The sequence below is a fragment of the Chionomys nivalis genome, chromosome 9 (assembly GCF_950005125.1).
Source record: "Chionomys nivalis chromosome 9, mChiNiv1.1, whole genome shotgun sequence".
NCBI lineage: Eukaryota > Metazoa > Chordata > Mammalia > Rodentia > Cricetidae > Chionomys > Chionomys nivalis.
In genome coordinates, this window is record NC_080094.1 from 799,831 (window position 1) to 822,459 (window position 22,629).

The window sequence follows — 22,629 nt, forward strand, 5'->3', positions numbered from 1 at the left end:
ATGCCCACATCAGGACTTGCAAGGACCTTGACCTGGGCTTGTGCCTCTTCTCTCCCCATCCCACCTCCATTCTCTGGCTCCCTGTCTTATGTTCCACCTTCCCGGGAACATCTTCATGTTGAGTGTACCTTTCATTCTTCTGCTCTATAGCAACCACTGTCTCTGCTATCCCAGCTCTTCTGTAGGTTGCTTCTTTCCCTTCTCCATCCCTGCCCCTCCCTTCCTGGCTCTGTTTCCCTGCCCCCACCTCTGCGTGCTCCCCGCCCTTTTGCCTGTTTTTCTCTCCTGATCTGCGCTCTAGTTCGCTGATTCTCTCGCTTGCTCCGGTGCATCTTTGCAGCTGCGTCCTCTCGGATCCTCGTTACGCCGGCTGGCGCCCGTGGGTGCTTGGCCCCTACGTCCGCGCATCTCTCGCAGCCCATCCACCCGTCTCCCGGAGCCCGCCTCCCCGCCCCCCCCGCCCCCCCCGCCGGTACCGCATTGCCGTACTGCAGGGGCGCAGTGCATTGCGCCGGCACCGTCAATAGGTGGACCCCCTCCTGGAGAGATAAAACCGCCGGCGCCGCCGCCACCAGTCCCTCTGACTGAGACTTCGGCTCTGGGTAAGGACACACACTCGGGCCGGCAACCCTTGCTTAGGTTTCCACCAAGAGTTCGCCTCCCTGGGAATCCATCCCAAGGTAGAAGGGGACACGGGGCACCTAGCTGAGCTACACCCCTGGGTTGGGGGTCTCTCGGTAGCACACCGGGCATGGTGGGTCCCTGTGGCAGCCGAACGACGTGTCTCCTAGGCGATTGTTTACTTAGTGACAGCGGCAGGGGGCCTTCTGAAACCTAGGATCACACTGTCACCGTGACCTTGGGGCTCTCCTGGGCGCTGCGGGGCTGGACAGGCTGGTCAGTGCGGTTGTTGGCGTGGTTCGGGGCTCTGGGGGTGTCAGTGATTTGTCAGAGAAGGGTCGGGGAGGTGGTGAAACCTGAGGACCCCTACCCCGCCCTACGTGACTCCCACCCTAGTATCACCCCCTCCCCGCCCGGGCCCAGCCCGGAGCTTCTCAGTTGATCTCAGCGATGCGCAGGTTCTGAGACCCAGGGCCTGGACCAGATGGTAGGGGGCGAGGGTGAGTGAGGGAATCTCTTAGGACACTTACTGAGCTGGGTCAGGGTGAAATTTTTATTTCTCTGGCTAGAACAGGACACTCACCTCTCAGCCTTGATGGCTGCCCCCTGCTTGAATATGGGGAGGGCCTGAGCTATTCTGGGCCCATGCCTGGGCCCCATCCAGCTGTCTCCCCTGCCAGCCTGTGGGCAGAGAGAGGAAGATGGCGCCCTCCCTGAGGAGGGGCTGAGGAGTGCTGGCCTTTTCTTCATGGTGGCAGCAGATGGGGGTAGGGCAGTGTCCCTCCCTGAGCTGTGTATGTGTGTGTGTTGGGGGGGGGGGGGTTGGCGGCATCGAGGACAGGGAGGACAGGGCACTGGAGAGCTGGGCACAGTGACTCATCACAGGGCTCTCCAGAGGATCACACAACCTGCTTGCTGCTCTGTGATATCCAGACCGGATTAACCCTTCCTTAGGGAACTTTCCTCTGAATCAACTCTCCAAACATTTACACTCCAACAAACCATTTGGGCGAAGGAGAACAGGTGGCTTAAGAGTGCAACCTGGCCGGGCTGGGCTAGGACCAGGGTAGGGGGCAATCCTTCCTCGTCCTACCTCAGGTGACTGGGTGGGAGTGGTGTGGGTGTCTCTGCTGGGCTCTCTCTGGGCCTCCTAATCACCTGTCTTCCTTGTCACTGGCCCCACAGAGTTCCTGCCCAGCACACTCTCAACCCCGAGCCAGAGCCCCCACAGTGCCAGCCCCTCCCTCCACCAGGCAGAATGGGCAAGGAGAAGACACACATCAACATTGTGGTCATTGGCCACGTGGATTCAGGCAAGTCCACCACGACGGGCCATCTCATCTACAAATGCGGGGGCATCGACAAGAGGACCATTGAGAAGTTTGAGAAGGAGGCAGCAGAGGTGAGCACCCCAGGCCTGGTGCTGGCATTGCTCGGTTTACTTCCTTCCGTTCCAAGGATAGGGGTGACTGGAGATGGGGATGAACAGGGCAGCCTCCCTCTGAGAATGCTGCTAGATTTGCTTCGTATTGAGGGAGAGAGAGTTTGTTCCCTGCTCAGGTCCACCAGAGGGCTCTGGATTCTTGGTCTCAGTGGGCCAGAGGGCCCTCAAGCCTTATCCTCTTGCTCCTCAGGGCTGAAGCTGGATGTGGTGCTGCCCTTGCTTGTCTTGTAACAACCAGGGCTCAAGGATGCTATTAATAGCATCTTGATGGGCAGTCAGCCTTGCCAGCTCCACTTTCTCCAGATAAGCTGGGGAAGGTTGCTGGTTCAGGATGATGCCTGGAGTGGGGGGGTCTGGGTAGCCTGCTCCTGGCAGAGACCTACGAATGGGCAGTGGTTGTAACTGGATTCTCTTCTCTGCCCCCAGAAGAGCTGGCTCCTGGGTAAGGGCTGAGGGCAGCCACTCTCTCTGTGCTGAACTCCTGCTCTGTGTGTATGTGTGTTTTGAGCCACAACTCTGTGTGTCTGAGTCTGATGCTTTTACCCTTTAGGGGGTGTTATGAGGGGAGGTGGTAGGAGGGAGCTGAATGATTGAAGGTCACCTGGGTCAGGTCCCAGCTGGGTTTTGTCTGGGTCTGACTGGACAGCTCCTCCAGGCTGGGTAGCAACCCTGGAATGCAAAAGCCTGTCCTGGGAGAGTCTGGTAGGGAGTTGTGTTAGGCTGAGCAATGACCACAGTTGTGTTCCAGGTTGTAGGAGTCTCACCAGGATTCTCACCTTGCCACAAGCTGGCAGAGAGCAGCCAGCCTTGCTCTTAGTAGGGGTGTTCTTTCTTTTCCTATTTTGGTGGAAGGGGAGAGGGGAGATGTCTCAGAGCTATTTGGAAGTACTCATCAGCTACAGAAAGAGCTGGAAAGCCATACGTTTCTCAAAACCTTGACCAATTTATTTATTTTTAATTTGTTTTGTTTTGAAATAACTCAGAGAGGTTTTTTTTTTAATAGCCCCAAATCCATGAGATGATCGACCTATAACTGACTAGGGTGTGGAGCCTTAGCCTCAGGCAGTGAGGAACCCTTTGCCAGGTATAGGAGTTTAAATGAGGTCTGGCAACTTCCAGATCCTCATGCCCCCTGCTGGGGGACTTGTGTGTCCACAGTCATTTAGGAGGGGAGTAGGGGTGGGGCTGGTTGATCTGGGTATCTTCATTTTGTGGCAGAGCAGGGTTTGGGGGTCAGGACCAGAGAGATGGTGCTGAGGTCCTTGGTTCAAGGTGCTTTAGCCCAATCCTAATCTCTCATGACTGCTTCCATGGCCCAGGGCAGGCCAGGCAGATGGATGTGACTCCTGAGTGCTGTGTCCCCCTACCCTTCCAGATGGGGAAGGGGTCCTTTAAATACGCCTGGGTGCTAGACAAGCTGAAGGCAGAGCGGGAGCGCGGCATCACCATCGACATCTCCCTTTGGAAGTTTGAGACCACCAAGTACTACATAACCATCATCGATGCTCCAGGCCACCGGGACTTCATCAAGAACATGATCACTGGCACTTCCCAGGTGTGCAGGGAGAGCACCTGCCAGGACAGAGCCCCGCCCAGTTCACCTCCATCCTGCTTGGCACAGAGTTCCTCAAGATCTGAGTCAGTTAGATGGGGTACCTGCAGGGTTACCCCACCACTATTGGGGCCAGCGAATAGTCAGAGGGGGAGATTGTGGGCATGTTCCTTCACAGACAGAGTCTTGTAGAAGAGGCCACACGAGGGACAGTGAGAGATGGGTAGAAAATCAGTCAGACAATCACAGGAAGACATAACAGAATCAGAGGCCAAATGACCCATCCAAGGGCACACAGCCTGCTGATGGTGGAGCTGATGGCCAATTCTGGGCCTCCTTGACTCAGGGCCTGGGGGAGGAGTCCCCTGCTACTCTTGAGGTAGAGATCCCGAGTCTCCATCCCAAGAATAACAGCCCAGGCCCCATTTTGTGGGTGGTTGGGACAGGTAAAAGGCTGACCCAGGGGGCTCACTGTGTCTGACCTGCTGGATAGGCGGACTGTGCGGTGCTGATCGTGGCGGCAGGCGTGGGCGAGTTCGAAGCCGGCATCTCCAAGAACGGGCAAACCAGGGAACACGCGCTCCTGGCCTACACTTTGGGTGTAAAGCAGCTCATTGTGGGTGTCAACAAGATGGACTCCACGGAACCAGCCTACAGCGAGAAGCGCTACGATGAGATTGTCAAGGAGGTCAGCGCCTACATCAAGAAGATCGGCTACAACCCAGCCACGGTGCCCTTCGTGCCCATCTCAGGCTGGCATGGTGACAACATGCTGGAGCCTTCACCCAACGTGAGTGAGGACGGGGATGGTGGGGGAAGGGTGGGCCAAGTTCCCTTTGGTCTAGCTGGGTTTCTGGGAGCACTGTAGTGATGGGTGCCAACCTCCTGGGGATCTCCCCTAGTAAGGGACCTGCACTTGGGGTCCTCATGAGGCCAAAAGAGGAAGATGGGGTTCCTTCTCTGGCTGCTGCCTGTTGGGCCCTGGATCTCACTATGGGGGAAGATCAGTTTTTATTTCTCCCAAGCCTTTGTCCTAGCTTTTGATACTGTGCAGGACCAGCAAGGCCACAAGGTCCTCCTTAGCTGCCTCCTCTGAGGTTGGAAGAGTAGGTTGGTATCTGGGAAGCATGCATGTCCCTGGGCTGGCCTGGATTGTGGAGGAATATCTCTTGGCTGGTCAACTGGAAAGCTTGAAGCTTCTGCAGCTCTGGGCTTCTAAGTTGGGGGTGAAGAGGAGGTTTTCAGACAGAGTCTGGGACCTAGATCTTGGTCTATCCAGAGGAGACCCCTTGCCCAGAAAGGTGGGCACTTGACTTTAGCCAGTTTTGCAGCTACCCACAATGAATGAAATGGTGTGAGGACAGGCTCTTTGGAGATAGCTGGGGGCCAGTGCCTGGTGGTATGGGGACAGAGTTTGGCAGGCAGGGGATACCCCATCTTGCTCTTGCTGATGTATGATCATCAGGACCTTAGAATCCCCTGGAGACTTTTGATCAGTAGGGGTCCCCCACCCACCACTTCCTACTGCTCTATTGTGCTCTGTTCACCCTTTCTTCAAGAGCCATCAGTTGACCTGAGATGCCTGAGACTTTGTCATAAAGATAAAGGCAGGAGGACACACAGCCCCTTTGGTGGATTTACTTCTTGTCTGTGGCAGGTGGATCACGCGGAGCTCTGTGTTAGGAGGGGTTGAAGTCACCTCCAAAGAGGCCCTGGTGGTGGTGGTGGTAGACCCTGGGCAGCTTGGCAGCAAGCAGGGCTTCGGGGTTGGGGCATAGGCTGGACTTTATCCTGGATATGGCCATTGGTCAGACTTGAGTCCCTACTCTCCTGGTTCTTGCCTGTCTTGGGCTGTGATTGACCAGGTCCCTGATGGAGCAGGGAATCAGGCCAGGTTGATGGGCCTCATTTGTAAGTGTTTGGGACATGGCAGTACAGTCTGGGGAGGTGTTTTTGTTTGGTTTTGGTTTTGCTCTTTGCCACTTCCCTTTTTTCTAAGTTATGTTTGCTCAGGGTCCCTGTGAGGTTGGGGATGTGAGAAGGGGTTGAGGAGCAAACTATTCATCTTGAACAGCGAGTCTCCTTTCCCAGGCTACCCTTTAGGCAGGTGCCACCCCCAGAATCTTGGAGATCTGAGGCTGAGGGGGTGCTCAGGTGGGTTGCCCTTTAATTGGCACCTTTTTTTCTTCTGCCCAGATGCCATGGTTCAAGGGCTGGAAGGTAGAGCGCAAGGAAGGAAACGCAAGTGGTGTGTCCCTGCTGGAAGCTCTGGACACAATCCTGCCCCCAACTCGCCCCACTGACAAGCCCCTTCGCCTGCCACTGCAGGATGTGTACAAGATTGGTGGTGAGTGAGGCCTCAGTACTGGAGCTCCCTGAAGGTGCTAGCAGGCTCTGTCCCCAGCCTTGACCAGGACATCAACAAGGAACCCTCAGGCCGGTTGTCTCCACTTCTCTCCCAAGACCAAGTTCTCTTATGCCCATTCATTTATCCACCGAACTTGATTCTTGTTCTATCCATCCAACCACGTCCACGTGTCCACTCGGTCACCTCTCCCACCCACCTCCACCCACCCATCCATTCACCCAGTGTTCAGTAGGATTTCCTTTCCCACGCCCCACTCCCCCAAGCCACCAGCCAGAGCTAAGGACATTAGATGGGAGTGTTGAACTGACTTACACTTCACCTGCAGGGAGAGGGGTGCCTGTCTCATGGGAGGCAGTCTTAGTCCAGGAATGAGAATTACAAGTCATTAGTCAATAAAAACAAAAGTAAAAATATGGACCAAGCAAAGGGAGAGGAACAAGAATGTCATGCTGAGGCTTACTGCAACACAGAATACAACTGTTGGCTCTTCTGTCACCCCACAACGCTACCACCCCCGTGCTCCCAGAAGACGGAGAGCAGTGGTCCCTCTCCCAGTCACTCATTCATCTAGGTATTTCTGTAGTAGCTACACTGTCATTGTGGGCAGGCCTGTCGGAAGGGCTGGGACCAGATGCCTCTTCAGTGTTAGAACCGCAGAGTCACAAGAGGACCCAGGGAGTCCTGTGTGGGCAAGAGCAAACCTAGTGAGTTGACCCGTGCCTGGCTGTGGTTCTCAGAGAGAGGAGGAAGGCTTGTGATGCCCTTCAGAGGGACAGCTGTCCTTTAGGGGACGACCCCATTCCCCCTTCTCTGCCCTGCCCTTTATCCTTGAGTCCTGGAAACTCTGATTTAGTTTCTCATTCCCTGACTGGACCAGGGGATTCTCTCCTACTGTCACCTCAACCACTGCTTTCCTAGGGACCCTCTGTCTACTTTCCCCCTCCGTAAGTCTATTTCCATTGACCCCCTCCAGAGAGGAGCGAATCCTAAGCTCTACCTACTTTCAGGCTCTCTGCTTTTTGTTTTGCCCTGAACCCCTCCTCTGGCCTACCCTCTCACAGTCCCCTCTCTTGGCCTAGGCATTGGGACTGTGCCTGTGGGCCGAGTGGAGACTGGTATTCTTCGGCCTGGCATGGTGGTGACCTTTGCACCCGTAAACATCACCACGGAGGTGAAGTCTGTGGAAATGCACCACGAGGCACTCAGCGAGGCCCTGCCGGGTGACAATGTTGGCTTCAACGTGAAAAATGTGTCTGTCAAGGACATCCGCCGGGGCAATGTCTGCGGGGACAGCAAGTCTGATCCGCCTCAGGAGGCTGCCCAGTTCACCTCCCAGGTTGGTGGCTGTACTAGTTGTGTGTATGGTGTATATGGACATTCCTTCTCGGAATAGGGGAGAGACGGGCCAAGGTGTCACAGAACAGTGACCTGGCACTGAAGGGGAAAGCCCTTCATTTCATCCGAAGGCCACTCATGTTCCAAGGCCACACAGGGGCACATAAAGAAGCAGAGCCTCAGGTCTCCCTGAGCAGTCCTATTCTGGGATATTTGACTTTCAAAAATACTTTTATTAACTTACTGACTGGGGTATCACTGTTAGCACTTTATTCTCTTAACTAAAAGTAAGTCACATCTGCTTGTGTGTGTGTGCGTGTGTGTGTGTGCACGTGTGTGTGCGTGTGTGTGCCACAATACACGTGTGGAGGTCAGAGGGCAACTTGGAATCAGTTCTCTACTTCCACCATGTGACTCCAGGGATTGAACTCAGGTCTTCAAGACCCGGCAGCAAGCGCCTTTGTCCAGAGTCATCTTGCTGAATCTCCTGCTCTACGTTTTCATGGAACCCTCTTTAACTACTTCTCCATGGGATAAGAGTTGTTAGGATAATTTTATTGAAATGTAATAGAAGCACTCTAATTGGTTCTGGCCAGGGTTAATATGTCTGTGTTGTCCTGATCCTTTCAAACAGTGCAGGTTCTGTTGATTGCCTTGTGGTTTGCTATATGCTTAGCAAGATGTTGGGGTCCGAGCCCAGAAGGGATCCCACACAAACATGGGGATCGCGAGGTGACCCTGTGACTGGAGCCACCCCATGTAACACTGTTCCAGGAGATCTGACTCATGACTGTCTTCAACTCTGCTCACAGGTCATCATCCTGAACCACCCTGGGCAAATCAGCGCTGGCTACTCACCAGTTATCGACTGCCACACAGCCCACATCGCCTGCAAATTTGCCGAGCTGAAGGAGAAAATTGACCGGCGTTCTGGCAAGAAGCTGGAGGACAATCCCAAGTCCCTGAAGTCTGGTGATGCGGCCATTGTTGAGATGGTCCCCGGAAAACCCATGTGTGTGGAGAGCTTCTCACAGTACCCACCCCTCGGTGAGCTAGGTGTTCCAAGGCGTCAACTAAGATGGTGGTTGGTCCAAGCTGGGGTCAATGTGCTGCTGGCGGGCGGGGTCAAGGGCTGGGCTCCTTTACTAAGGCAAACTACTGAGCAAAGTGTAGTGTTTAGTAGGAGGTCTCATCTCTCTCTCTCTGTGTGTATCTATCTCTCTGTCTCTGTCTCTCTCTCTCACACACACCTGCAAACACACCACCGTCCCTTTCAGTGCTTGACAGACAGCTAGGATGGTGCTTCTTATCTGAGGAAGAACCTTTGAGGGACTTCCCGAGACCAACAGCAAGTCGAGAGATCCCCACCCCCTTAAACCACTTAAATGGCGTTAAGCTGTTCTGCGGACGCCCAAAGCACCTGCACACTGCATCCTGGGCGCCCCCGCAGTTTATGCATCTCTCCCCGCAGGCCGCTTCGCCGTGCGTGACATGCGGCAGACTGTGGCCGTGGGCGTCATCAAGAACGTGGAGAAGAAGAGCGGCGGCGCCGGCAAGGTCACCAAGTCCGCACAGAAGGCGCAGAAAGCGGGCAAGTGAAGCGCGGGCGCCCGCGGCGTGGCCCTCCCCGACGGCGCCGCGCCGCGCCCCCAGCCCCGCCCCCGGCACTGGCCCCGCCCCCTCCCCCGCCCCAGGCGCGGCCCCTCCACCCCGCCTCCCCTCCAGGCGCATGTCTGCACCTCCGCTTGTAAGAGGCTCTACGTCAGCGACTGGATGCTCGCCATCAAGGTCCAGTGGAAATTCTTCAAGAGGAAAAGCGCCCCCGCCCCAGGCTTCCGCACCAGCACTCACCACGCTCAGTGCCCGTTTTCCCAATAAACTGAGCGACCCCAGAGCCGTGTGTGCCTACTGCTGGGGCCCTGATTGTTAAAGTCCTGTTGCCCAAGGTGTTCAGGCTGGCACATCTCACCGCTGACAGGTGACCTAGCCAACTACCCTCCTAAGCTGCGTGGGTAGGCGGTGGGGCCCACTGAGCGGGTGCTGGAAACTCCCAACTAGGTGAGGATGGAAAGACCGAATGGCTTTGATGGCTAGGACCCGTTTTGTGTGCCTTGGTGGGATGTGCAAGACCGATCGTAGAACCAAAGCTGTGGCTGGTTGTCACGAAGGGCCCCCTAAGGAATCGTGAGAACTGAGAGTTTCTCCCCATGAGTGTGGGCACACACTTCTTTCCCCTAGGTTTCTGGGCTCTGACAGAAGCCCATTCTTGCTTCCACTCCTGACTGCTGAGCCAGCCCCATGTCCATGCTGCCCAGATCTTAAACCCTTAAATTGCAGCAACACCTGCTCCAGAAGCCAGGAGACCAATGACTTATGTTAGGTGGGCTGGGATTGGTCTACTTGTTCCAGAACATGCCATGACTTTGATGGCCAGGAAAGGCTATTCTCCACTCACTGCTGTCCCGGGAAACTGTCTTCCCCACTTCCCACTTCTCAAGATCTGTTCATGTTATTGCACGGAGCAGTTGGATAGGGTGAGCAGATTTCCTTCATAAGGACTCAGGCAAGGGTACTGGTCCTTAGTGTTCCCAGGTCCCATTGTGTCAATTTCCCAGGGCTATTGTAACAAGTGGCCATACATAGTGTGACTTTGGAGCCAGATCAGGCTGAAATCGGCACCACTGGACAGAGGTGAAACCATTGCAGCTCTCCTCTCCTGGCTTTGTTGGCATGTCGGGGCTATTGTCCCAACCATTGCAGCCTGCTGTTTTCATGTAGCCTCATCTCTTCTGAATGTGAATCTCTCTTCTATAAGGACACCCGTGGCTGTGCTTAGAGCATATCTGAGAACCCACATAAGCTTCCCCCTTACCAATTGCATCTTCAAAATCCTTCCTTGCTCACAGCTGCTGTTCCAGGTGTCAGGTTTCTGACACCTTCGATACATTCAGGCCCTAGGCTAGGTGAAGACAGACATTGCAGCCGTGATGGGCAATTCTGACCTCCAGAGAAACATGCACACAGTCTGAATTCTCCCACCTAACCACAAGGCAGAATGGGCACCTCAGCATCCATGAAGTGGGGATAGGAAGGGAGGAAGACCAACATGGCTATAAGATGATGTGCCTGGGAAAGTGGTCCTCAGAGCTGTGCCCACACACAGATCCACACGAGATGGGTCTGAACTGATGAATCCCAGGCCTCTGAGGGAAGGCTGTTGGATACAGATACCCAGGTGAATCTGAACGTCAGATGAATATCAGATACTTTTTTTTTTTTTGGAGACAGGGTTTCTCTGTGCAACAGCTCTGGCCGCTGTTCTGTAGAACAGGATAGTCTTGAACTCACAGAGATTCACCTACCTCTTCCTCCCAAGTGCTGGGGATTAAAGGTGAGTGCTACCACCACCTGGCAGATACTTTTTTTTAATATAAAAGATTTTAGACATTTATAGTAAAAAGGAGTTGATTGTTAATCTGGAATTCTGATTTGGGTGTCCTGTACTTTGTCTTATGACTCTATCCAAGGACACCAGGCATATCCTGAGTCTTTTCTGGGCCACCATTATTGGCAGGAAGGGTCAGGTAGAGTGTGTCAGTCACAGAAAGTTGTTTAACACTTAGTCCTCATTGAATTGGAGCTAAATTAAGGAAACCCATTAGCCTGAGAGAGGATAAATGTAAGAAAGAGCCCCTGGCTGGAGTTAAAGGAAACTGTAGGCAGACCTGCCTCATCCTCCTGTAGCAAACTTTTGTGTTCTCCGGGAACCTTGGCAACCCAAACACTACAGGTTGTCCCAGTTCTGCCTGGCCAGCTGGTCACAGTGGTGTGTGTTGGGCCACACTGTCCTTCACTAGGCAGACACATTCCAAGGACTCCCTGGACTGCACTCCTGGTTCCCACTGGGGTCATTGGTAAATGAGTGTCTGTTGATTGTGGTGTCTAGAAGGTGGAGCCTCTGGGAAAGATCTTTAAGTCTTGGGCCCCTCTTCCAGGCTATGGTGATGATAAAGGCAGACATAGTACAGTAAGGGTCTGAGGCCTTATAGTAGTCTCTACTCCAGGTCAGAGCAGACATCTGGACTGAGTTCCTGGTGTCTATAGTCAGTGGGGTTAACACCTGGAGTTACCTCTGAGACTGCCAGGACGTTCCCTTTGTCCTATGAGTTGGGGCTTCTTATGTCTATCCCACCTATATCTCTTGGAGGGCAAGGACTGATTTTTCCACTTCCTACTGGGTTTCTGGAGAATTCCAGGAGCTGCCCACATTTAGGCCAGGAGGGACATCAGAGGACAGTAGCCATTGACTACATATCAGATCTGAAAGATAAAAGGGGTAAGAGATGCATCTGCTTTCCTGAGGGATGCCCAGCGCTGGTTATGAGCACACAACAACCATTGTACACGCCTCTGCTGCTGCCTGAGCCAGGGCTGAGATGGAGGGGCACTTAGAGCAGAGAGGACACGTGGCAAATGGGGGCTAAGGACAGGCAGGCACAGGGAGACTGAAGTCTGACCCCTGGACATTGACTTGGGGTACTTAGCAGGCAGTCAGACAGGAAGGTTGTAGGATAATGATGCATTACCATAGCTGATAACATTCAGGGGCCCAGCAGGAGTGACAGTAACACATTTCCGAAGGCAGTGTAGGGGATGGGGTGAGGGCCGGGGAATGCCACCCTATGCTGGGTTAGTGAACGATTTACAGCAGGCTCCACCAGTGCTGTCCAGTAGCCTCCATGTACACTTCGAAGGACTCTGAAAGATTCATGAAGCAAGTCTCAGGGATGCTGCACCCTCCCATAATGTTTGTAGAGGAACCTTTCTTTCCTTCCCCAGGATCCTGAGGGTGACAATCTTGTCTGGATGGTGGCTTCTGAGCCCCCCCTTTAAGGACTGAGCCTTGTGGCAGCTTTGGGACTCTGGATCTTCCCACATTCTGTGATGATAGCAATGAGCCTCTTTGAGGATAGCTGTGGGTACGCATAGGTGCTGCTGAATGGGCTTGTGAGTGTGAGGATTAGTGTTTACCAGTGTGTGCTTGTGTGGACCTGGGCCTTGTGTGGATGTAGTCGGGGTGTGGAACTGCACCTATGCAGATTGTGAGGCAGAGAACCTGAAAGAATGTCTCAGAGATGTTAGAAGTAGCTTATATATGCATGTGTATATGCTTGTGTGAATATGCTTGCTTATCAGTATATGCTGTGTGTGTGTGTGTGTGTGTGTGTGTGCATACAAAGAGATTGGTTTCATGCCTGTGCTTTAGCTCTGTCTCTGCTTCTGGCTGGCTTCTGAGTTGGGGCTGATTGTCCAGGAGGGGCCTTCTGGGTAACTGGAACAAAACAGCCCTGGGGAAGCTGTTTCTGCCATGCATGGAGCTGGTGTGAATTAGGAGGACTGTACTGGAACATGCGTGGGCCTGGTGTCTACTTCAAGACTCTGTTTATTGGTGTGAGGGAAATCTCTTCCGTAGAGATGGTGAATGAGGACCCTAAATGAATTCTGGGGAGCTGTGAGGGACAGGGTCAGTTCTGGCTTTCTTTGCTGCACCTGATGTCTTAGTTGGGGTTGGTTGGCAGAAGAGGGCCATGAGCAGCAGCAAGGCCGTTGAGGCTGCATGAGGCTGAGAGCTGCTTAGGTGTAGCATTGGTCATGGTTTCTGTCAGTGTGTTGGTTAACTTAGTCCCATCAAATCAGTCAGAATTTGGATGGAGGGTCTGAGTGGCCGGAGGCACAGAAACTGGGATAGTATAAGAGAATGTAGAGCCCTACTTCTTGTCTCCAAGTGGCTGGAAGGAGGCCACTTGGTGATGAGGCCTCTGTCCCGGCTACAGTGCAGGGATGTGCCACTATCTGGCTGCAGGCCCCTACTCTTCCTGGCACTGGCTCACTTTGTTCTTTGGAAGATGCTACAGCACCAAGGACTGAAGAACACTGCGGTAGGTCTCTTTCTCACCAGGAGACAGGCTGGATGGGCTGGGACTTGCGATGTAGCAGGAGCTGAGAGTACTGTGTAACCTGGGGCAAATAGCAGGATCTGAGAGTGGAGCAAGAACTAGGTACATAAAGAGTCGGGGGCTGTAGTAGAAACTGGTAGCATATCAGGAGCTGGAGGTGTAGCAGAGACTGGGGGTGCAGAAGGAGCTGGGGGTGTAGCAGGATTTTGGGGTATGACTGGAGCTGGAGATGTAGCTAGAGGCAGTGCTTGTATAATGCGTCTGGGAAGGGATTTGTGGAACACAGAGAAGTTCACATTCTCTGGTTGTCTCCCTGAAGATGCCAAAAAGAGGCTGCCACCCTGCCTTGTTCTGGGTGTCAACATCCTGAGTGGGAAGGGATCCTTCAGCCCAAGCCTGTGCAGGGTGTGCCGTGGGTCATAGGCTTTTCCTTGTATTTCCACCTCCTGGAAGGTTGAGGCTGCTTCCAACTGGCCCTTTAGCTGTCTTTGGTACCCTCTCACTGCTTCCCTGATGCATCCCTGATGGCCTCGAGTTTTGTCCTGAGTGCTGAGGAAGGCAGAGCCTGGCAGAGATACGCCTAGCCAGCTAGAGTTGGCTCATTTATTTTTACCTTACCACTTATATAATACTGCACAGCATCGTTCCAGTGCTTCACAAATCTCATTCCACTGTCATCACAATCCTGCAGTGTGATTGTCTTATTCCCATTATAGGTAAAGAAACAAAGGCACAGAGACTCAGTTACCTCCCCAGAACCACTCCTGTAAATTAAGCTTATAGCTGTAAAACACAGGCAGTGGCCCCACTGTCCTGCAGAACTCTCAAAGAAGCATCAGCCCACCAACTGAGAACAGAACCACCAAAGTTGCTTTGCTGAAATTGGACGTTGGGGTCACACCAATACTTTCTGGATGTCCTAAAAGCCCTTCCTGGGGGATGGGTAGCCTTCTTTCATGTGCTTCCACTCTGCCTTCCTTTCTCAAGAAAGTTATTATCTCTTGGCTTTGGCTACTCAGAGCAACATTGAGGTGGGTGGTAACTGAAGGATTTGTTTATTTTGGCTGTTTCACGCTAGGTTACAAATGGTTACATACCACAAACAGGTGCATTTAAAGAAAGGCTATGTTTCTGACATTTCTAGAAGATACAGTATCACAGAAAACTGCCTGACACTCTTTCTGACTCTTACAATCTTTCCACCCCCCTTTGCACTATGTTCCCTGCAGGAATTGTTTTGTAAATCTGTTCCCTGGGACTGGGTTCTGAAACCCATTTTGACTGGTTGTGGTTTTCTGTAATGGTATCCATCTGTTATAAAGAGATGTTTCCTGACAAAGGGTGAGAACTAACTTATCTGTGGGGGTTAAAGACAAATATTTAGAGTGTAGTTATGGGATTATGTTGATTTAGTAAATTGATTGCTGTAGGTTCTTTTCCAAGACCCATGCCTTCACTAGTCCTGGGTAGTTGGTTAGGTTTCCAACACTAAGCATGATGCCCTTATTGCTGAATGGGTTTTAATTCCAATAAAAGCACTGTTAGATACGCCAAGGTGTGCATGGCACTACTACTGCTGCACGCTCAGGGTTATGTGCCATGTTTGTCACTGTGTGGTTCAGAGGCATCACAGCTGGGTAGGACTGACTGCTGGTTGCTTCCTTCCTTTGGAAGCTGGCATGGTGCTTCCTAGGACCATGAAAGTTACCATTTAAAAGAGAGCAAGGAGGGTTATACGAGAGGCCTTTGGAGAGAGAAAAAGGAAAGGGAAATGATGTAATTATATTGCAATCTCAAAAATAAAGAAAAAACCCAAAACAAAAAAGGAAGGATATAGTTAACCCCCATTTCTTAACTTTAGCTCCAGTGACATTTGAGCTGGATCATTCTCTTGTGGGGATGGTGTGTCTTTACACTGTAACACTATATTAAGTGTGATTACACTCGTTTTGGGGACAGGTAGCCTCCCTGCAGTGTACATTTTACTGTCTTTCTCCTAAGAGCCAGCCTCAGGTTATGTAGCGTTCCCTCTTCTACTGTAACCACAGGAAGGTCTGTATTGGAGTCATGGAGGAGGCAGATGCTTGGACCTGGGTCATTGTGGGCATTCTCCTGTCATTAAGTAGCTAGATACAGCTAGGAAGGTCAAGCTGTTTTGCAATTTGTTCTGTTCTAAGAGGAGGCTGTGATTCTCCTTCTGCTAGAGGAAGACTGGGGGCTTTGTTGGCAGCTGTGACAGAAGAACTCAAAGCCAGGACATTTTGGAGGTGGAAGTCCAGGACTAAGGTGTATGGGGAGGGTCTGCCTCTGGACCTGCAATCTTCTCTGTGGCCTCATGTGCAGGGATCAGTGAATGCACTTAGGCCTCAGCTCCCTACGTAGCCTTGGACTGGACCATGGGGCTCCATCCTCACCATTTGCTCTTCCCCAGATGCCCTGAACTGACACCATCACTTTGGGTGTAGGGCCCCAACAAATCAACTTGGGAGACACAAACAAACTGAGTCTAGTCCAAGATTTGCTCAAGCAAATTGAGTCTAGCCCTTGGGCTGCTCAAGGTCATCCAACCTGTAAGAGCTACAGGGCTCCCGGGAGCCACACTTTGTAGCAGGCATTGCCTGGCCCTGCCCTTATTGTACCACCTTGACTTTGACAAAAGAGGAAGGCAAATTTGCTGGATGCTGGGATATAGCCACAGGGGTCACAGGAAGAGGCTGAAGCTCCTGTTGAGTATTCTCAAGTCATCTGCTGGTGGGGCATTTGCTAACTTTGTCTGAGGATAAGAGCCAGTTGCAGAAGGAACCTCAAAGACCCATGGTTGCTTCCCCAGGCTGGAAAGCATTGTTCAAGCCTACTGGTCAAGCAAAGCACCATAGCAAGCCTGGACTAGCTGTAGGCAGGAGCCAGAAGCAGATAGCTTGTGCATGGGCAGGTGTTGACCACTCTGCCAGCAGGAGCATCTCTAGAGAACAAAGTTCCAGGCACCCACACCCTCCCAGGGTACACTCCAAGGGCTCCAAGTTATGTAGTTCCTGTGGCTGGAGGCTCAGAGTGACCATTCTCTGATGAAAGTGGACAAGTCTCTCTGTGGATTAGGCTGTGAACTGTGAGGAGTCATAAGACCCTGAGCCAAGCTTACTGCACAGGGAAGATGAGCATATGGTAGGCAAATGAGCGATAGTTTTAGACCTACAAGGAACTTGGGTTGAAAGAGAAGGCAGGGAATGGGATGGGGATATCTGACTTCAGGGCTTTCCAGACACAGTGTCCATCCAATACCAGGACAGGGAACAGCATTCTAGACAGAGTGCACTGCCTGTAATTGTGTGGAAGTCACTGGGGGTGCTGTGCTTGTGTCTGAGAGGGAGTGGCAGGGCCAGTCTTACAGATGAGTGGCGTGAGCTGGAAAATGTTAGCACACACGTGCATCTTGGATTGCTCCACAGTGGGGCCTGTATCCAGCTCCCACTGCATCAAGGAGCCGCTATCTTCTTCACCTTTTATCTTCAATGGGTCAGGGAAAATTGCCACAGCTTCTAGGATGTGAGGAGGGGTGTGCAGGTGGTACTTATAAAACTGTGGTCCAGAAATGAAGAAGGAGGGATACAAAGACATAAGACTATCATAGAAGAGGGAAATCAGAGCTTTCTAGAAGCCTGAAAAGTTTGTCTTGGGGCTTCTTTGGACACTGCTAGGGCTGCCACCATTCTCTGTCTGTCTCTATCTGTCACCACAGTGAAATTATTACCAGTGGTTGGGAAGTACAAGTTCACTTCCTCATGTAATTAGCTAGTTTGCCAGGGGCTAGGACAGCTTGTTGAGAGCTCTGGTCCTTAAAAAAATGAAGCAACTATAAATTAAATTTCTATTGACTTCAACCAGTAAGTGTTCCTGTTAGATTAAAAAAACAAAACAAAACAAAACGCTTTCCCATCTTGTCTTTCCCTCACTTCATTGCTTTCCATTATCCAGACCAACACAGTCCTTCTTAATAGTGGAAAATTCCTTTGAGGGGGCCCTTTCTGCTGGGTAGGCACTTCCTGTTGTCCAAATTATAGGATTAAAACAACCACAGCTCTGCCCAGTCAGAGTGACTGAGAACCTGTCTCTTCTCATTTCCCCAAATTGAGTCTGTTTCCCGACTGGCAGCATTTTCCCTTCTGGTCCACAGCAGCTGTTCTGTCTTCTTGAGATCTCACTGGGAAGGAGGTCTCTGTTGGAAGGGCTGCAGTGGGGAGCATCCCCATGTACTGTGATCACTGACCCTTAGCATGAGGGTGACCAAAACTCCCGGCTGTGAGTGCTATTATGTAACAGTCAAGTGTGCTGAACGCACGAAGCTGGGCTTCCCAGCAGGGGTTTCGGATGGTGGCAAGTGTCTGCACATATTCTCTGTGGCTTCACTCGAGGCTTCTGACGGTCTGGGCAGCACAGATCATGGAAGCTGGACATTCTTTTCACATCCTTTTCGAAGCATTCCCTGTGCTTGGCATCTGTGAGACCAGAGTCCCACCTCAGCTGGATGGAAAAGAATGGTAGATTTCCATCCAGAAAGCACTGGGATTCCTCTGACTGGTATAGCTGTGTGTAGCTCTCCATCTTGAGTAGCCACAAGAACCATGGCTTATAGACCCTCACCTGTGTCCAGCTCTGGGACACTCAGTACAAAGATACAAACTCAGAAAGACCCAGGTAGAAAATATGTGGCCATAACCTCTTGAATTTTATTCCTTCTTTCTTTTTTGCTTTAAGATTTGTTTTTTATGTGCATTGATGCTTTGCCTGCATGTATGTCTGTATGAAGGTGCCAGGTCCCCTGGAACTGGAGTTATAGACAGCTGTGAGCTGCCCTGTTGGTGCTGGGAATTGAACCCCGGTCCTCTGAAAGAGCATCCAGTGCTCTTAACCAGTGATCCATCTCTCCATTCCCCTTTCTTATTGCTCGTTTCTTGAGGCATGGTCTTTCTGGCCTTAAACTTTTGATATTCCTACCATCTTAACCCCCGAGTGCTGGAATTACAAGTGTGACCCACTATGCCTGGATAAATACATTAATTTTGGAAAGGTTCTGGGGATGGAACCCAAGACTTTATACACGTTGAGCAAGCACTTTACCACCAACTCATACCCCCAGGAAGGAATATGAAGGAGGACTCCAAGGGCAATGGGCATTGGCATAAACTTCAAACTGCTCTTTGATAGAGCAGGAGCCAATGTGATTCCATGTTTTGATGGCTTGACGTCTCTCCCTGCTTCACGTAGCTCAGTGATAGCAGAGTAGGGGAGCCCCCCCCACATTCCCTGACCAGGATCAAGAGAGGGAACAGGCTGAGCCGTCAGGTTGCGAAGCGGGTGCTGAAGGGACAGCGCCCAGCGGGAGGATGACTTTGCTAGCCTGCAGCCTGGACCAGAGCTCTCTTTCTCCGCTGGAGCTGGGTATCGTGTGCATCTGAATTTTTCCACCCCCACCCCGCCCTCTGGCATCCTGTCGATGCAGCCTTGGCATAGATGGCCTGAGTCTGTAAGCTTTTGCCATATACTTTTAAATCAAATGAAATTCCTGTTGCTTGTTTGACTGGTTGTTCATGACCCACTTTCTTGGGTCTTGGGGAGGTCAGTGGCATTTTGATAACTGAGCTGCTGACAGTGCATGGCCCACAGGTATGCAAGGCATGATATTTAAAAAAATATCATAAATGATTAATGAGCCAGCTTGCTGGGAAGGCATCCTAAACAGAGGAAGCAGGGAGTTATAAGCCACGATGAAGGAGTCACTTTCTAGAATCTTCTGAAATGTAGCAAAGCTGTAGGTCCATAAAACATTGGTAGAGAAGAGAACAGAGATCTGGGAAGTGTAGTGGTGTCTGCACCAAGCTGACTCCCCTATGAGCTTCCGTGTGTGTGTGTGTGTGTGTGTGTGTGTGTGTTCTTACTCTGCAGCACCAGGGAGTTTGTGGGGCTAACTGATGGCTCCTAACAACCTCAAGGATATGTTCCCATATTTTTTTTCCCTGAAAGAGAAGATGATGTTATGGAAGTCCAGACAACCTTGAACCTTGCCCTCTTCTCAATGCCTCCTCTTGGAACACATTTCCCTTCTTGGGAACCAGGACCTTTGTTCCTCAGGTCTCTGACTTCTAATCAGAAAAATTGCTGTCCCAGGAGGAGGGATGAAATGGGCCAGGCCCTCCGAAGTTGTCATCAATGAGCTGTGGTCATTTATCTAGTTATTTTTAAAAGTATTATTTTTTATTTTTATGGTATGTGTATGTATATTTTGCCTGCATGAATTTGCATGTACCATATGTTTTCAGTGCCCAAGGAGGCCAGAAGAGGGCATCGAATCCCCTGGAACTGGAATTAACAATTTTTTTTTTTTGGTTTTTTTTTTTTTTTTTTTCGAGACAGGATTTCTCTGTAGCTTTGGAGCCTGTCCTGAAATTAGCTCTTGTAGACTAGGCTGGCCTCGAACTCACAGAGATCCGCCTGCCTCTGCGTCCCGAGTGCTGGGATTAAAGGTGTGAACCACCATCGCCAGGCCTTACAGACAATTGTTAACTGCCTTGTGGGTGCTGGGAACCAAACCCAGGTCCTCTGTAAGAATAATCAGTGCTCTTAACCACTGAGCCATCTCTCCAGCTCGACTTAAGTAGTTCCTTTACAGAGACTTGCTTGGAGAAGATGATCCAGAGGTCATGATAAAGCCAGTCTGAGGAGGGAGTGGACAGCACTTTTCTCCTCTGGAAAAATCAAGACCTCCTCTGACTGATTGGGTTGAGCCAACTGGACCTCCCTTAAGCAAGTTCAGTTGGCTCAGTAAGCCTGAAGTAGGCAAGGATTCTGTTCTAGGGCTGCTCAGGCTAACTCTTGGAGAGCCTCTACAGCCTTCCAGCATACCTACCCAGGGAAGAGGTGGAGCCCCCATGTCTGGTCCGCTTGATGATAAGAGCTAAGATTCTAGTGGGCTGATCTTTAACTCACAACTTGACAATGGTCAGTATCATCCTCTCCCAAAAGGATCTATTTCTTGACCTCAAGTCCACTCTGGACCCACTTTGGGATTCCTCAGAGAGCTGGAGCTGGGTCATAGGACTTGCTTGTGTAGCTTTGCCTTTCTCAGAGGTGACAACATGGTTGGACTTTCTGTCGAGCATCACGAGGCTAGGACAGTGGGAAGTCTTGTCTGGTGAGGCAGTACACCTGGACCTACTCTCCCTGCCTGCCTCTGCAATGGCGTCCTAGGGGTTAAGGCACGCGGGGCGGGGCGGCGGGCGGAGCCCTCGCGGAAGCGGGCCAGGCACCGAGGCGCGCGCGGAGCGGGGCGGCTGCGGCGTCCCCGCGCGCGGCCGGGCCAGGTAGGAACGCGGAGCCGCAGCCGCCTCGGCCATGCGGCTGCCGGACCGGAGGCCTGGGCTGGGGCCCGCGCCACCCCCCGCGCGCCGCCCCCGCTGAGAGTGCGCCCCACTGGGCGTAGCAGGCACCATGGTGCAGAAGTCGCGCAACGGTGGCGTGTACCCCGGCACTAGCGGGGAGAAGAAGCTCAAGGTGGGCTTCGTGGGGCTGGACCCCGGCGCGCCCGACTCCACTCGCGACGGCGCGCTGCTCATCGCGGGCTCCGAGGCTCCCAAGCGCGGCAGCGTTTTGAGCAAGCCGCGCGCGGGTGGCGCGGGAGCCGGGAAGCCCCCGAAGCGCAACGCCTTCTACCGCAAGCTGCAGAATTTCCTCTACAACGTGCTGGAGCGGCCCCGCGGCTGGGCATTCATTTACCACGCCTACGTGTAAGTGGCCAACGATGTGGTGCGCGGTGGGCCTGCGATACCCTAGCCCGGCCGTGGGTTGATTGCGGGCGCAGCTGCGGAGGACTGAGGGGCCCTGGTGTGCGTGTCCCCGCTCGCGCTTGGGTCGCGTCGTGGGCGTGGGGTTTGGGTCACGGCACTGCAGTCTCTGGTTAAAGCGAAGGACAGAGATTGGAGAGTGACTTTGAAGATCATTCTGGAGTCACTGATTTTTTTTTTTGCACGCGCGGGGGGGGGGGCGGCGGCTGCGTTGTACCAGCCCTTCCCCCCGGAGGACGGGATGTGCTGGTGCCCCAGCCCCCCTCAGCCGGAGAGGCCCCTCCCCACGGCCCACAGCGCGGAACAAAGGGCCGGCGAGGAGGGAGGGCGGCTAGGCTTTAGGTTTGAACTCATCAGCCGCTTTGCACCCATGGGTCTCACCGACAACCAAGTAAGGGTGGTAAAGAGGGCTGGCTTCTTCTCATCCATTCTCCTAACCTCTTGCTACCCATCTGAGCTTCCGGGTTGCAGAAATGGGGAGGGGACCTAACATCACATCATCTCAGCGCTGGGCTGAGGACAGCTGCCTGCACCCATTCCTGGAGGCCCCCTCACCTGTCCTCTACACTCTAAGCAGCCCGTTTGAACCTGCTGATGGGCCCCTCTACACATTCTGGGCTCTAAATCCCCAAGTGGAGACCAGCAGTAGGGACCACTGTTGATCCCCAGCACTGCCAGCCTTGGGCCTGGAATGGTCTGGTCCTTGTCTCCAAGTCTGGGACTCCTCCTGGGGCACAGCTGGCAAGGGGCAACCCTGTGTTCATGCGCACATGAGTGTTCGTGTGTGTGTGTGTGTGTGTGTGTATAACCTCCCAGTGCAAGGACGCTGGCTCTCCCATTCCAGTGGAACCAGGAACAGAGGAGGAACACTGAGACTCGGCCATTTTGTATGAGAAGCATTTGGGGATGGGAGTGAGATTCATGTTCAGGAAAAGTCTCTATCAAGGTGCTCACTTGTCCTGGCCTCGGCAGGGTGTGTGTCCTGTGAGTGGGCCAGTGTGTGTCTGGGAGTGTTCTGTAGGTGGTTTGGATAGGTCTGGGGACAAGGGAAGGTCCATAGAGGGAAATTCTGAGCTCCTTGCAGAATGATGGGCAGAGGGTAGCCACAACTGGTGTGTGTGTGTGGGGGGGGGGGGGCTCCTGTGGACAGTCCTGAGATTCCCCAAGGCAGAGGTTTTTCCAGATAGGCTGGCCAAGGTGAGCAGCCCATGAATCAACTCCTACCCCTTCCAGAGAGGTGAATTTGATTTTCCCCTGCCCAGGGTGCTGTGTTTCTCTTTACTCCAAGGAAGAGCCCATGTGTTCTTCAGCTATAGCCATTTTTTCCATCCTTGTCTTGGGGCACAAGGGTTGCTACTGTGGTTGGCTGTAGATTGTCAGGTCCTGGCCCCAGGTGACTCTTGGGACACAGACAGGATGGAATCCTGTGTCCACAGGGCTGGATGTGGATATCCAGGATCGTAGCATTATCTAGGATTCTTTTTTTGAGTCTGTAGCCTTTATGGGGCCCTGTCCTG

At 52.5% G+C, this 22,629-nt stretch overlaps 2 protein-coding genes across 19 annotated transcripts in view; both read left to right on the forward strand.

Annotated features, from left to right (window-relative positions):
• The first annotated feature begins 310 nt into the window (after positions 1-310).
• Eef1a2 (eukaryotic translation elongation factor 1 alpha 2) lies at positions 311-9,235 on the forward strand. 2 transcript variants are annotated; one of them, XM_057781623.1, is made up of 8 exons: positions 311-602; positions 1,807-2,023; positions 3,441-3,620; positions 4,111-4,407; positions 5,814-5,964; positions 7,065-7,321; positions 8,133-8,367; positions 8,792-9,234. In XM_057781623.1, the coding sequence occupies exons 2-8, from the start codon at positions 1,880-1,882 to the stop codon at positions 8,917-8,919; spliced, it is 1,392 nt and encodes a 463-aa protein (XP_057637606.1). In that variant the 5' UTR covers positions 311-602; positions 1,807-1,879; the 3' UTR covers positions 8,920-9,234. The 2 variants fall into 2 exon arrangements, with proteins under 2 accessions (XP_057637606.1, XP_057637607.1); XM_057781624.1 differs by lacking the exon at positions 311-602 and having other exon boundaries at positions 8,792-9,235.
• An 11,342-nt stretch (positions 9,236-20,577) lies between these two features.
• The window catches only part of Kcnq2 (potassium voltage-gated channel subfamily Q member 2), a 58,769-nt gene continuing 56,717 nt past the window's right edge, over positions 20,578-22,629 (forward strand). For all 17 annotated transcript variants that reach the window (XM_057782050.1, XM_057782058.1, XM_057782051.1 and 14 more), the window contains exon 1: positions 20,578-21,055. In XM_057782050.1, the coding sequence (XP_057638033.1) occupies positions 20,760-21,055 (296 nt within the window). In that variant the 5' untranslated portion in view covers positions 20,578-20,759. The remainder of the gene's footprint in view (positions 21,056-22,629) is intronic.